At 41.3% G+C, this 15,547-nt stretch overlaps 1 protein-coding gene across 10 annotated transcripts in view; it reads right to left on the reverse strand.

Moving 5' to 3' along the window:
• Positions 1–15,547, reverse strand: part of TYW1 (tRNA-yW synthesizing protein 1 homolog) — a 312,384-nt gene that overhangs the window by 196,965 nt on the left and 99,872 nt on the right. For all 10 annotated transcript variants that reach the window (XM_074390723.1, XM_074390726.1, XM_074390719.1 and 7 more), the window contains 2 exons: positions 15,052–15,170; positions 1,452–1,561 (listed from right to left, as the gene is read on the reverse strand). In XM_074390723.1, the coding sequence (XP_074246824.1) occupies positions 1,452–1,561; positions 15,052–15,170 (229 nt within the window). The remainder of the gene's footprint in view (positions 1–1,451; positions 1,562–15,051; positions 15,171–15,547) is intronic.

A 15,547-nucleotide genomic window follows, 5' to 3' on the forward strand; every position in this document is an offset into this window, starting at 1 on the left:
CACGACAGGAAAGAGCAATACAGGAGAGGAGTCACCAGCGGCAGGTAGAGACCAGGGCATAGGGATTCAACAGGAAACCTAGCAAACCTCGATTCATCGCCTCCAGCTGTGGCTTTATGAAGCCGTCACCAGCAGAGTAGTGGTTCTCAAAGTGCGGTCCCCAGGTCACCAACATTAACACCAACCAGAAACCTGTTAGAAATGTACATTCTCGGGTGGCTCACACCTGTAATCCCAGCATTTTGGGGGGCCAAGGTGAGTGGATGGCTTGAGTCCAGGAGTTCGAGACCAGCCCGGGCAATATAGCTAGACCCCATCTTTACAAAAAACTTAGCCAGGGATGGTGGCCTATGCCTGTAGCACCAACTACTCAGGGACTGAGGCTGAAGCGGGAGGATCATCTGAGCTTCGGAAGTGAAGGCTGCAGTAAGCCAAGATGGCACCACCAAACTCCAGCCTGGGTGACAGAGAGAGATCCTGTCAAAAAAAAAAAAAGCACACTCTTGCACTTACTCATCCAATCTCTGGGAAAGGAGACCAACAATCTGTTTCAACAAGCCCTCCAAATAATTCTGATGCATGATAAAGTTCGAGAACCAGTGACCACTAGGTAAAGTCAAATATTTGTTAATATAAGGCAGAAATTAGGAAATTCAGAAAACGGAGTGGCTGCATTTTTACCACCTCACTATATAGAAGAAACTGCTATTTATATTATCCCTCCTTTTTTGAATAAGGTATTCGTTAAAAAATGTTTTCCCATCACTAACATTAGTTAAGACTTTCCACTAACCTAAAATTTCCAATCCATTCACAAGGCTGCTCAGCTCAGCAAGACAGAACAATGGTAAACGTTTCTAAGAAGGTTGATGGTACATTCTCAGGTAAAGCTTTCAAGTTGAATGCACCATATTATAAGTTGCTAAACTGTATATATTTATTTATCTATTTTTAAGATGGAGTTTCGCTCTTGGCACCCAGGCTGAAGTGTAGTGGTACAATCTCGGCTCGCTGCAACCTCTGCCTCCTGGATTCCAGCAATTCTCCTGCCTCAGCCTCCCAAGTAGCTGGAATTACAGGGGCCCACCATCACGTCCAGCTGATTTTTGTATTTTTAGTAGAGATGAGGTTTTGCCATGTTGGCCAGGCTGGTCTTGAGCTCCTGACCTCAGGTGATCCACCCGCCTGAGCCTCCCAAAGTGCTGGGATTACAGGCATCAGCTACTGCATCTGGCCAAGTTGCTACACTGTAAGTATTTAGTTCTTCCATCATGTGCGATGTAAAAGCTAAAAAGGGGAAAAATACACATAATACTTCCACAAAGTTTTCACTTCCTTATAGGAAAATTTGTCAATGGGGACAAAATCCTATCGAAGAGGCAATCCTTGGGTCAATCTGATTCAGACTATTAACAGGCATTAGCATTCCGCAGTAGAGGGAAGATAAATACCTTTAAACTGCTTAATCATGTTCTGATGGTTTTCGATGGCTTCCTTCAAGATCATTTCAGGCTGGTCCATCTTCCATCGCCATTCAGTGCCCACAGGGTTGGTGTGGTGCCTAGGAACAAGACGCAGCGTTGTTTATGATGAAGTTGTCCATTTTTAAATCACAAGATCAGGGCTGGTTTCCTCCTAAGAGTTCAACCATTTATACTGGTATCTTCCAACTTATTTTAAATCATGACACCTAACAGAGAGGGGTGGATAGAGAAATCACTCAACTCTTTCCAGAGGTATTTGTCATCTAACTGACTCAGCTCCAATGACAGGCTGACGGAACACTCTCTGCTGCTTTCACCAAGTTAACTATGGACATACATGCTGGGCGCGGTGGCTCACGCCTGTAATCCCAGCACTTTGGGAGACAGAGACAGGTGTATCATTTGAGGTCAGGAGTTTGAGACCACCATGGCCAGCATAGTTAAACTCCATCTCTACTAAGAATATAAAAAATTAGGTGGGCGTGGTGGCGGGCAACTGTAATCCCAGCTACTTGGAAGGCTGACACAGGAGAATCACTTGAACCCTGGAGGTTGCAGTGAACTGAGATTGCACCGCTGCACTCCAGCCCAGGCAACAGTGTGAGACCCCATCTCAAAACAAAACAAAAACTGTGGTGGTGTACACAAACAAGGCAAACTGTCACCGCATGTTACTATCATCCAGGTCAACACTTCATAAAGCAAGGGAGGACAGCTGAAATGCCTGCTGGGAAATCATACTGACAGGACCTGAGAATGTGTTTCTCTTGATGCAGGCCTGGGAAAAGGACAAGAAACACCACCCGGGACCCAAGCAGCTACCACACGAATGCCATTATGGAACCAAAAGCACTGCCAGAGTGTATCCTGCCCCAGGAGCCAAAGCCCCTGTATCTCTATATTCCTGAGGTCCCACCATCATCACTCCATGGCCATACAAAAGATTACAAACTTCTGTAATCTCTTGGGTTACATAAAATCTTTTGGGCCGGGCACAGTGGCTCACACCTGTAATTCCAGCACTTTGGGAGCCTGAGGGGGTCAGATCACAAGGTCAGGAGTTTGAGACCAGCATGGCCAACACAGTGAAACTCCGTCTCTCCTAAAGATACAAAAAATTAGCCAGGTGTTATGGTGCACACCTGTAATCCCAGTTACTCAGGAGGCTGAGGCAGGAGAATCGCTTGAAGCTGGGAGTTGGAGGTTGCAGTGATCCGAGATTATGCCACTGCACTCCAGCCTGGCAAGAAGGTGAGACTGTCTCAAAAAAATAATAATTTCATAAAGGTGAAGCAATCCTTAGAAACTCATTATACGAGGCCAGTATCACTCTGAAAACAAAACAAGACAAAAACACACCAAAAAAGAAAACAGCATGCCTATATTCCTGATGAACAAAGCTGTAAAAATCCTCAACAAAAATGTTAGCAAACAGAATTCAACAGCACATCAAAATGATGATACACCATAATCAAGTGGGGTTTTCCCCAAAGATATAAGCATTGTATGCACAAATCAATAAATGTGATATATCACATCAACAAAGTGAAGGACAAAAACTATCAGTCACCTCAATGGATGCAGAAAAAGCCTTTGATAAAATTCAGCATCCCTTCATAAAAAAAACTCTCAACGAATTAGGTATAAGTGGAATGTACTTCAACATAATAAAGGCCATATACAACAAACCTGTAACTAACATTACACTGAAGAGAAAAAAAAGTAGAAGGCTTTTCCGCTGAGGACTGGTGGAAGAAGACAAGGATGCCCAGTGTCACCACTCTTACTCAACATAGCACTGGGAGTCTCACCCAGAGCAGTAAGGCACGAAAAAGAAATAGCGGACATCCAGATTGGAAAGAAGGACGCTAAACTGTCCCTGTTTATACACGACAGAGTCTCATACAGAGAAAAACCTAGAAACCACACCAAAAAACTCTTAGAACGGAAGAATGCAGTAAAGCTGCAGAACACAAAATCAACACAAAAATCAGTAGCGTTTCCCTAAACTGCTAACAAACTAGCTGAAAGGCAAATCAAGAAGTTAATTCCACTTTAAATAGCCACACACACACAAAAATACCTAGAAATGAATCTGGCCAAGAAGGCACAAGATCTCTGCAAGGAAAACTGCGTATCACTGAGGAAAGAAATTGAAGAGAACACACACAAAAAAAAGGAAAGACATTCCATGTCCATGGGTTGGAAGAATAAATACAGTTAAAGTTACCATGCTACCCAAAGCAATTTACAGATTATATGCAATCCCTATCAAAACACCAAAGAAATTCTTTACAGAATTAGAAAACAATTCTAAAAATCACATGGAACCACTAAAATAGCCAAACAGCCAAAGAAATCCTGTGCAGAATGAACACAGCTCAAGGAACCACAGTACATACTTCAAAATATACTATAGCCAGGCGCAGTGGCTCACGCCTGTAATCCCAGCACTTTGGGAGGCTAAGGCAGGCAGATCACAAGGTCAGGAGTTCAAGATCAGCCTGGCCAACATAGTGAAACCCCGTCTCTACTAAAAATACACAAAATTAGCCAGGTGCAGTGACGGGCGGCTGTAATCCCAGCTACTCAGGAGACTGAGGCAGGAGAATCACTTGAACTTGGGAGGCGGAGGTTGTAATGAGCTGAGGTCATGCCACTGCATTCCAGCCTGGGCAACATTGCAAGACTCTATCTTAAAAAACAAAATACTATAAACCTATTGTAAGCAAAGGACCATGGTATTGATAAGAACAAACACACAGACTCATGGAACAAAACAGAGAACACAGAAATAAACCCAAATATTTACAGGAAACCCACTTCCAACAGAAGTGCCCAGATAATACACTGGAGAAAGGCAATCTCTTCAATAAATGGTGCTGGGAAAATGGGATTTTCATACACAGAAAAATGGAACTAGACATTCACCTCTCATCAAATACAAAAATCAACTCAAAATAGATTAACGACATAAACATAAGACCCGAAACTGTGAAATTACTAGGAGAAAACATAGAGGAAACACTTAAAGACATTGGTCTGGACAATGCTTTTATGAATAAAACTTCAAAAGCAGAGGCAACAAAAGTAAAAATAAATATACAATTAGGGTGATACCAAACTAAAAAGCTGCTGCACAGCAAAAAAAAAAAAAAAAAAAAAAAAAACCTATCAACAGGGTGAAGAGACAACTTGAAGAATGACAGAAAATATTTCCAAAGTATTCATCAATATTTCCATATGTATCCTTATAATTAATATTCAGAATATACAAAAAATTTAAACAATCCAACAGCAAAAAAACAAACCCACAAATAATCTGATTTTTTAAAGGGCAAATTTCTCAAAAGAACATATACAAATGGCTAACAGATACATTTTTAAATGCTCAACATCACTAATCATCAGAGAAATGCAAATCAAACCCACAATGACATTCCATCTCACTCAAGTTAGAATGACTATTATCCAATAATAAAAAAATGCTGACGAGGATGTGGAAAAAAGGGAACTCTTATATACTGTTGTTGGCAAAATGTAAACTACTACAGTCATTATGGAAATCAATACGTAGATTCCTCAAAATACTAACACTAGAACTACCATATGATCCAGCAACCCCACTACTGAATATATATCCAAAGGAAAGGAAATCAGTATGTTGAAGAGATGTCTGCACTCTCATGCTTAGTGTAGCACTATTCACAATCACCAACATAAGCAATCAACCTAAGTGTCCATCAACACATGAATGGATAAAGGAAATGTGATAAACATTCACAATGGAGTATTATTTAGCTCTATGAAAAATTATGTGGCTGGGCATGGTGGCTCACGCCTGTAATCACAGCACTTTGGGAGGCTGAGGCTGGTGGAGCACTTGAGGTCAGGGGTTCGAGACCAGTCTGGCCAACTTAGTGAAACCCCGTCTCTACTAAGAATATAAAAAATTAGCCAGGTCTGATGACATCCACCTGTAATTCCAGTTACTCAGGAGGCTGAGGCAGGAAAATCACCAGAACCCAGGAAGTGAAGATTGCAGTGAGCCGAGATTGTGTCACTGTACTCCAGCCTGGGTGACAAGTGAGATTCTACCCCTGCCCCTCCCCACCCCCCCCAAAAAAAAAAATCCTGAGCAGAGTGGCTCAAGCCTGTAATCCCAGGAATTTGGGAGGCCAAGGCAGGTAGATCATCTGAGGTCAGGAGTTCGAGACCAGCCTGGCCAACATGGGGAAACCTCATCTCTACTAAAAACACAAAAATTGGCCAGGTGTGTGGCACACATCTGTAATCCCAGCTACTTGGGAGGCTGAGGCAGGAGAATCGCTTGAACCCGGGAGGCAGAGGTTGCAGTGAGCCAAGATCGTGCCAATGCACTCCAGCCTGGACAAAAGAGTGAGACTCTGCCTCAAAAAACAAAAACAAAAACAAAAAAACAGAATTTCACATACCATAAAATTCCCCATAAATTTTATTTTAAATAAAATGTATGTATACATCATTAGCTTTTTGGTATACTGAGTTGTACATCCATCACCAAAATCCATTTTAAACATTTTTTCATTCCCAGAAAGAAACCCTGTCCCTTTGGTGTCACTCTTCAATCACTGTATCCCCTCTGGCCCTAGGCAACTACTAATTTACTTTCTGTCTCGACAGATTTTTCAGTTCTAGGCAATGCACAGAAATGCGATCTCACTATAGACGCAGTCTGTGGTGACTGGCTTCTTTCACTTAGTGTAAAATTCTCAACATTAATCCATGCTGCAGCTTGTATCAGTACTTAATTTCTTTTTGTTGCCAGATGACATTCCTTTGAAGGGATACACTACATGTTGTTTCTCTGTTCATCAGTTAATAGACATCTGAAGTATTTCTACTTTTTGGACATTCAAATATCTTTTCATGTGCTTACTGGTCATTTTATATCTTCTTTGGAGAACTGCCTATCACGATTTTTTGGGTTACTTCTTCAACACAGATATAACTCTTTTCCTCCACCCTTCTCCCATCTCTCAGGCTAACCATGAGAAAGGAAAACAGACAGAATTCTCAATTCAAAATTTCAAAAAATAAAACTTTCAAACAAAAATTTAAAAACAGAAATAAGGCCGGGCACGGTGGCTCAAGCCTGTAATCCCAGCACTGTGGGAGGCCGAGGCGGGTGGATCATGAGGTCGAGAGATCGAGACCATCCTGGTCAACATGGTGAAACCCCATCTCTACTAAAAATACAAAAAAATTAGCTGGGCATGGTGGTGCGTGCCTGTAATTCCAGCTACTCAGGAGGCTGAGGCAGGAGAATTGCCTGAACCCAGGAGGCGGAGGTTGCGGTGAGCCGAGATCGCGCCATTGCACTCCAGCCTGGGTAACAAGAGCGAAACTCCGTCTCAAAAAAAAAAAAAAACAGAAATAAGAGGCACGTAATTATGAATGTGTGATATCTATACATACACATAAATAACCAACATATTCTTCTGAAAATTGGTAGAATTATTTTAACTATCCACAACAGTCTACTTCTTATTTTCTACTTTGAAAAAAATCACATCTATGTACATCATGTTGTAGTTTAAAAACACCAGTACATCAGTCAGGTCCAGTGGCTCACGCCTGTAATCCCAGCACTCTAGGAGACCAAGACGGGCAGAATGCTTGAGGCCAGGCATTCGAGACCAGCCTGCCAACATGGTGAAACTCCTATCTCTACTAAAAACACGAAAATTAGCTGGTGTGGTAGCACACATCTATAGTCCCAGCTACTTGGGAGGCTGAGGCAGAAGAATCGCTTATGGAAAACAGAGGTTGCAGTGAGCCAAGATCGGGCCACTGCACTCCAGCCTGGGTGACAGAGTGAGACGCCGTCTCAAAAGAATTATTAAAAAAAAAAAACCCACTGTCATATACAGAATCTCACTCAAGCAATTAAGCCTTACAGCAACCCTGTTAAGGAAGGTACAGGGTTTTATAGTTGAGAAATTGAGGCTTGGAGGCTATTTTAAGAATCTGCTAAAAGAAAACGACAATAATAAAAGCAATTATGTAACATTTAAATCAATTTTTAATGAACCTTTTCTGACATTTTTGTTATATATTTCATTGAAACAAATGGCAAATTCTAAATTTAAAGGCTTGTATATTAGTCCTTCTTTACCAGAAGCCATAGTAAATGAAATATCTCCACTTACTTAGATCTTTCTGAAATATTAATTCAGAAATTTGTTAATCATACTGTTTACTTTCTAAAACTCTGAGTGAATGTATTGCTCAAGAAACGGAAAGACTACATTGTTGGCTGTGAACAAGAAACGAAGACTGAGGAGCACTACCCTTTAGGTTCTGTTATTTCTTTTGCATCTTGACCTGGAAAAAACCAACTACTTACGCAAACAATCTTAAGAAGAGATTAGGATTTATACTGACTGTAAACTGTGAAACAGGAAAAACTAGGACACAAGAAACTTGCTTATTTGTCCTACAACCTAAGTATAATGCCATCCACATACGACAGTCCACACAATCACATGGCTAACATACTTTTGTCTTGCAAGTGCTCGCCCTATAATGTTTCAAACCCTGTAGGCATATTCTATCCCTAAAAAGGATACTTTTTGTCACATTTTATTTCAATGCTGCCAGGTTCCAGCAATCCCCTTCACCGAAATAGTAACTGTAGACCACGGTAGACAGGTTACTTCAACCTCCGCACAACTGCCATTTTGGGCTAGGTAATTCTTTGCTGTGGAGAGCTGTCCTATGTATTAGGGAATGTTTAGCAACATCTCTGGCTTCTGCCCACTAGATACCAGTAGCACTCTCCTTGGTTCTAACAATCAAAAATATCTCAAGACATTGTCAAATGTTCCAAGTCTCCGCATGGGACAAGAAATAGGAATTTTGCCCCCAGCTGAGAACCAATGATTTAATAGGATGACCTAAGAGATACTTTCAGTGTTTTATTTTTTAACCATATCCCTAGATTGCTAAAAGAAGACATACATGTAAAAGAACTGGCTGGCATGGTAGCTCACACCTATAATCTCAACAATTTAGGTGGCTCAAGGGGAAGGATTGCTTGAGGCCAAGAGTTCAAGAACAGACTGAGAAATATAGCGAGACCCTGTCTCTATCAAAACAAAAATAATAATAAATTGGATAGCCACTGTGGCACAAGCCTGCAGCTGGAGCGACTGAAGTGGCCGAGGCAGGAGGATCACTAGAGCCCAGGGCTTCAAGGTTCCAGGGAGCTATGACTGCACCACTGTACTCCAACCTAGGTGACCGGGCTTGATACGGGCCGATGGTATTGAGGCTTTTTTAACAGACATTTTGCTTACATTTTACATGATCTGTCAGTTGAAGTATCTACTGATAAAACAATAAGATGGCTAGGATTTGTATCAAAATAGGTAAATGGAATATGATTATCTATATGATGATAAATGTTCACAGAGGTTCATTATACCATTCGCTCTCTGCTTATGTTCAAAAAACTCCACGATAAGAATTTTTTAGAAGTGGGTAGAAGGGCTAGCACAGGTCTCAGTAGGTACATGAACAACTTGCCGTTAAGCAAAGCATTATGTTTGAGGCAAACAATAAACAGCTGAGTGCCCGGGAAGAACAGCTGGGCACCAAAGCTAACCTGGCGAACTGGAGCACTGAAAAGCGCCTGCATGTGCCTGGGGTTTAGAAAGATACACTCAACAGGATACCTGATAAGAAGCGGCCTAGGAAGACCCTAAGCTTCCACCTATGCCCGATCCTTAGGCTCAGCCAAGCAGGAAGCAAAGGTTCAGGCAGAGTTGTAAATGGCCTGGCTCAACGTTAAAAGAGTGTTCTAGGCTGGGTATGGCGGCTCAAGTCTGTAATCCCAGCACTTTGGGAGGCCAAGGCAGGTTGGTCACTTGAGACCAGGAGTTGCAGACCAGCGTGGTCAACATGGTGAAACCCTGTCTCTACTAAAAATACAAAATTAACCAGGTGTGGTGGCACATGCCTGTAATCCCAGTACTTGGGAGGCTGAGGCATGAGAATTGCCTGAACTCAGGAGGCAGAGGTTGTAGTGAGCAGAGATCCCACCACTACACTCCAGCCTGGGTGACAGAGCAAGACCCTGTCTCAAAAGAAAACAAAAGAAGAAAAAGAATGTTAAACGTGCCAACACAGAGTCAATCTGCAAAGACTAAAAGCTTTCTTTTCTTCCATTTTTTTATCTTTGGCTCTGTGAGCTCAAGGAAATCTGTCAAATCATGAGCTTCAGACACAAACTTCAGACACAAAGCATGCAAAGAAACAAGTATGGCCCATTCACAGCAGATATTAGCAAAAGCTCTCCCTGAGGAAGCAGAGACATTAGACCAACTAAAAAAAGACTTCAAACCAACTATCTTACACATGCCCAAAGAGCTCAGGAAACCATGGACAAAGAGGTGCAGGAAACTAATAAAACAATGTCTGAACAAATACAGAGTATCAAGGAAGAGACACAAATGATAAGAAGGAGGCAAACAGAAATGAAGACTTCACCAGAGGGTGTCAACAGGAGATCTGAACAGGCAGAAGAAAAAATTCAGTAAAGTAGAAGACAAATATTTGGAATCCACTTGTCTAAGGAGGAAAAAAAAGTGTGAAGAAAACTGAACAGAGCCTTGGGACACCATCAAATTGAAAAGAGCTGGGGGACGCCTTTAAGCATACCAACATATGCATAATAAAAGTTCCAGAAGGAGATAAAAAGGAACAGAAAGACCACGTGAAGAAATAATTATTGAAAAATTCCCAAATTTGGTAGAAGACAGGAATCCACAGAACTAAGAAGCTCAACAAACTCTTAACTAGTACAAACGCAAAAAGATCCATAACAAGGGATGTTATAATCAAACTGCTGGAAGAATAAGACAAAGAAAGAAACGTGAGAGAAGCAAGAGAGAAGATGCTCACCAGATACACAGGATCCTTAGTAAAACTGACCACCGATTTCTCAGCAGAAACCATGGAGGCCAGAAGTCAATGGGAGAACACATTTAAAATGCTCAAAGAACAAAACTATCATTCTAGATTTCTGTATCTAGCAAAATGATTCTGCAAAAATGAAGGCAACATTAAGACACGGACAAATAAAGACGAAGAGAGTTCGTTGCTAGAAGACCTGCTCTATAGTAAATGCCAAAAGGAGTCCTTGAGACAAAAATGAGTCCGCTAGACAGACTTACGCAAATGCACAAAGCACAACAACATGAAGGCAAAATACATAGGTAAATACAAAAGCCAGCACTGTTGTATTTTGGACATTTATTATTTGGGTTTGCTTTTTGTTTGTTTGTTTTGAGACAGGGTCTCTCTCTGTCACCCAGGCTGGAGTGCGGTGGCACAATCAAGGCTCACAGCAACCTCCACCTCCCAGGCTTATGATCCCTCCCACCTCAGCCTCCTGGAGTAGCTGGGACTACAGAAATACACCACCCTGCCTGGCTAATTTTTGCATGTTTTATAGAGACAAGGTTTCGCCATGATACCCAGACTGGTCTTGAACCCCTGGGCTCAAGTGATCCACCCACCTTGGCATCCTAAAGTGCTGGGCATAAGCCACTACACCCAGCCAGCATTTTTGGATTGTAACTCCTCTATTTTTTCTCTTGATGATTTAAAAGGCAAGACATAATAGATCTCGTGCTGTAGATTATAAAACAGCAATTATAAATCTATGTTAATGGGCATACAGTACATAAAGTTGTAATCTGTGACAATGACATAAAAGAGGAGGAAGGGAGCTGTGTATGAGCCAAGGTTTTGACTACCATTGAGTCAAAATAGTGTTACCAACTCAAAGTATCAAATTCAAAGCAGTATTACCAATTCAAAGTAGTCAATCCCATTGGTCACTGATCTCATATCTGTAACACTGTCTACTTGCTACATCTGTTTCTAACCCCCAAATCAAGTTATAAGTGTTTATAATAATCAAAATAATATTTTTAAGAGTAACTTCGGGAAAAAAAAGAAATATAACTCTTGTGCCAATATGGAGATAAATTAAGAGATGACACTGACTAGAAAGTATTAAGTCATTTTGATTGTTGAAGGGAGAAATGAGAATCTGAAACATATCCATAGAATTAGATAATCAAATGGATATAGTGAGTCAGACAAAAAGAGAAGAAATGTCCATCCTGGGCCATCAGATGGCTAATGCTGCCATTACCCCAAACAGAACAAGTTAACACAAGCATAATAAATTCCATGATCAATACGTTAAGCTTGAAATGACTCTGGATGATCCAAGAGAAGACAGGCAACAGGCAGAAACGGAGAACGAAAACTCAGAAAAGACAGTGAGACGGGAGACCAAGTATATATATAAGCCGTCAAACTACAGGCGGGAAAAGAAGCCCTGGAAACGCTGTACTTCTCCTGCCATCGTAACATAGAGTCATAAAAGAAAGGCCAAGGACAGAAACAGAGAAGACCTCACAGGGGAAACTGAAAAGAAACTGGGTAGGGCACTCAAGGCTGATGTCTCCGAACCCAGCAAAAGGAGCGGCCTTTCCTCTTCTTTCCCAGCGTGCTTTGTTAGCGTTCAACTAAGATAAGAATTAAGTAGCTTCCATTAGATCAGATAGTAAGGAAGGCATTAGTGACCACAATAAAACGAGCTGCTATGCAGACAGAAGTCGGTGTAGACAACTAGGAGTCGAACAGTAAGCAGCTGTCAGTGAAGGAAAGAAACGGGTTAGGAGGCTGGGCACGGTGGCTCACGCCTGTAATCCCAGCACTTCGGGAGGCCAAGGTGGCCGGCTCATCTGAGGTCAGGAGTTCAAGACCAGCCTGGCTAATATGGTGAAACACGGTCTCGACTAAAAATACAAAGATTAGCCTGACATGATGGCGGACACCGGAGTCCCAGCTACTCGCGAGGCTGAGGCAAGAGGATCAGCTGACCCAGGAGGCAGAGGTTGCAGTGAGCTGAGATTGTGCCACTGTACTCTAGCCTGGTGACAGAGCGAGACTTCATCTCAAAGGAAAAACAAAGGTAAAAAGAAAAAGCAATGGGTTAGTAGCAAGCACCACCGCCCCCCAAAAGGAGAGACAGAATTGTGCAATTTGGCCATTTGCTTTCACTTAAACTATTCCCATTTGTTGTAAAAGACTCAATTCCACATACAATGGGCTGTAACAAGCTGCAACACCAAACTCATGACCTGTACTTCCAGCAAGATAAACTGGAAAACCTCCAACAAAAGGAACCCTGGCAGACACCGCAGCATAAAACTAGTCACAGATAGAAAAAACGAAAACAATGGAGGAGAGCAAGATAAACACAAAGCACAAAAGGACAGAATAAAAATAAATTCTTATCAATAATGTACCACTAGTTATTGATAATCACTATAAATAAGAGGTGAAACTAACCAGTTAAAAAAGAAAAATTGTCCAAATGGACGTTTACAAATCCAGCAATTCCTCACAGTGTTTGCTCAAGAGAAACAAAACTATCTGTCAAAAAGATTTTTATACACTAACATTCACAGCAGCTTTATTCATAATCCAGTGAAAACCTGGCCATAATCCAAATGTTCGCCTAGAGGTAAGTAGACAAATGAACTAGAGCAAAACCACACATCAGACCACTGCTCAGCAGCGCAAAGGAACACGCCACTGACTTACACAGCGATGTGGGGGAATCTCAGACCATTTTACAAAAGAACCCCTGCACAAAAATGGATACTACATGATCCTATTTTTATGCAGGTCTAGAAAAAGCAAACGAATACATATATTGTCAGAAAGCAGATCAGTCTGCCTGGGGCTGGGGGAAGAAAGATAAACTGACTGCAAACAGATACATGGAGACCTCTAGGAGTGATGAAACGTTCTGTATCTTCATTGTGGTCATCCTTACACAGTATACATATTTAGCAAAATCCATTGAGCTGTATATTTTAAATAGGTACATTTTATTGCATGTAAATTAAACTTCAAAAAACTTGATTTTAAAAAACTAAGCCAGCCAAACTCTTGCTTATAAAAACAACACACTCAAGGACAAAGCTGAGGACAAATAAAGGAAGAGGGGAAATCCGGGTAAGCACCACGGCCAAAGGAAATCTAGGATAGCTGTGATGTAAGACAACACAGCCCTTAGGCCAAAAGGCATTATTATGGATACAGAGGACCACAGAATAACATAAAATCAGCATGCAATCAGTAACAGAGAATAGATCTTGCTGTGGTTCTATTACTCAACATAAAGATACATACTCTTTTCATGTATATACATTAGGCTTTTTTTTTAACTGTCTATACACGATACGAGGCATACAGTACTTCTCAATAAATTTCAAATAATTTGTTTTATAAAGCCCACGTTCTCCAATAATAATATAATTTGGGTGAAAATGAAAAACAAAGATATAACTCCCCCAAATCTCAAATAAGCACAATACTAAAAATAAGTAATTTTCTTTTTTTGTTTTTTGAGACAGGAGTTTCGCTCTTGTTCCCTGGCTGGAGTGCAATGGCGCGATCTCGGCTCACCGCAGCCTCCGCCTCCTGGGTTCAGGCAATTCTCCTGCCTCAGCCTCCTGAGTAGCTGGGATCACAGGCACGTGCCACCATGCCCAGCTAATTTTTTGTATTTTTAGTAGAGACGGGGTTTCACCATGTTGACCAGGATGGTCTCGATCTCTTGACCTCGTGATCCACCCGCCTCGGCCTCCCAAAGTGCTGGGATTACAGGCTTGAGCCACCGCGCCCGGCCAAAGTAAGTAATTTTCTAACCTACAAGTTACACAGAAGTCACATTACTATTAGAAAATGTTTGTAAGTGAATCATAATTAAAATATTACTGAAGAAAATCTATGGAATGCAGCTAAAGAAGTACTTAGAGGTAAATTTTAATTAATTATAGAACACTGAATATTAGTGAGCTACCAATCCAACTTAAATTAGAAAAAGAATAGAAGGCTGGGCACAGTGGCTCACACCTGTAATTCCAGGACTTTGGGAGGCCAACGCAGGTAGACCACCTGAGGTCAGGAGTTTGAGACCAGCCTGGCCAACATTGTGAAACTCCATCTCTACTAAAAATACAAAAATTAACTGCGCATGGTGGCTGGCGCCTGTAGTCCCTCCCACCTACTCGGGAGGCTGAGGCAGTAGAATCACTTGAATCTGGGAGGCGGAGGTTGCAGTGAGCCAAAATCATGCCACTGCACTTTAGCGTGGGCAACAGGAGTGAAACTCCGAATCAAAAAAAAAAAAAAAAGAAGAAGAAAGAAAAAGAATAGAAAAAAAATAGATTACTGAAATACAAAAAAAAAGATATAATGATGAGGCTCCACAAGCTAAAATCTTGTTCTTAAAAGACTAAAAAAATTAACAACCTCCTGACAAAATTGGTCAAGAAAACAACGAAATGCATAAACTTGTAATATTCGAAATAAAAGGGAGATTAATCACCAAGACAGCAGAGCTCTTAGGAAAGTCTGCGTGTGAGCTGGGCAGATGGATGACCACAGCTCATCACATATTCGATCACCACGACCATTCGTTTTTACTTACCGCCAACAGAAGACACATTTATTAGCACATGCCAAGCTCGGGGTGGCTTCCATGCAGCGATGGCTCTCAATTCCATAGAACGTGTGTTTGTAACAACCTCCTCTCCCTCGGAGCATCGACTATGACAGGTAAACAAATCACAACTTGAATAAAATCATCAAAGCACAGAAACAAACCACCAAGGCATCATTTTTAAGAAGAAACCATGTGTTTCATAACCACGAATACTCCTACTGGTATCTGCATGAAGCAGGAAATTAGCATTAGACCATTTTAGGGTTTTGGCAGTGCTTTGGGTTTTTACTAAAGCCCAGTGGAATAAACCTATGATTCATTAACTCTGAAAACTCTATAGGGAGAACCACGAATGCTTTCATTTTCAAATCCATCAGACTCCTTCAAATAATATTAGTACAATAATATATAACGCTAGGAAACAGATAAACACCTAAAGCATGGGGGCGGTCTGCATATGTACGCACATCTCTGCTCTGAA

This window comes from Saimiri boliviensis, chromosome 20 (genome assembly GCF_048565385.1).
Source record: "Saimiri boliviensis isolate mSaiBol1 chromosome 20, mSaiBol1.pri, whole genome shotgun sequence".
NCBI classification, from domain to species: Eukaryota; Metazoa; Chordata; class Mammalia; order Primates; family Cebidae; genus Saimiri; species Saimiri boliviensis.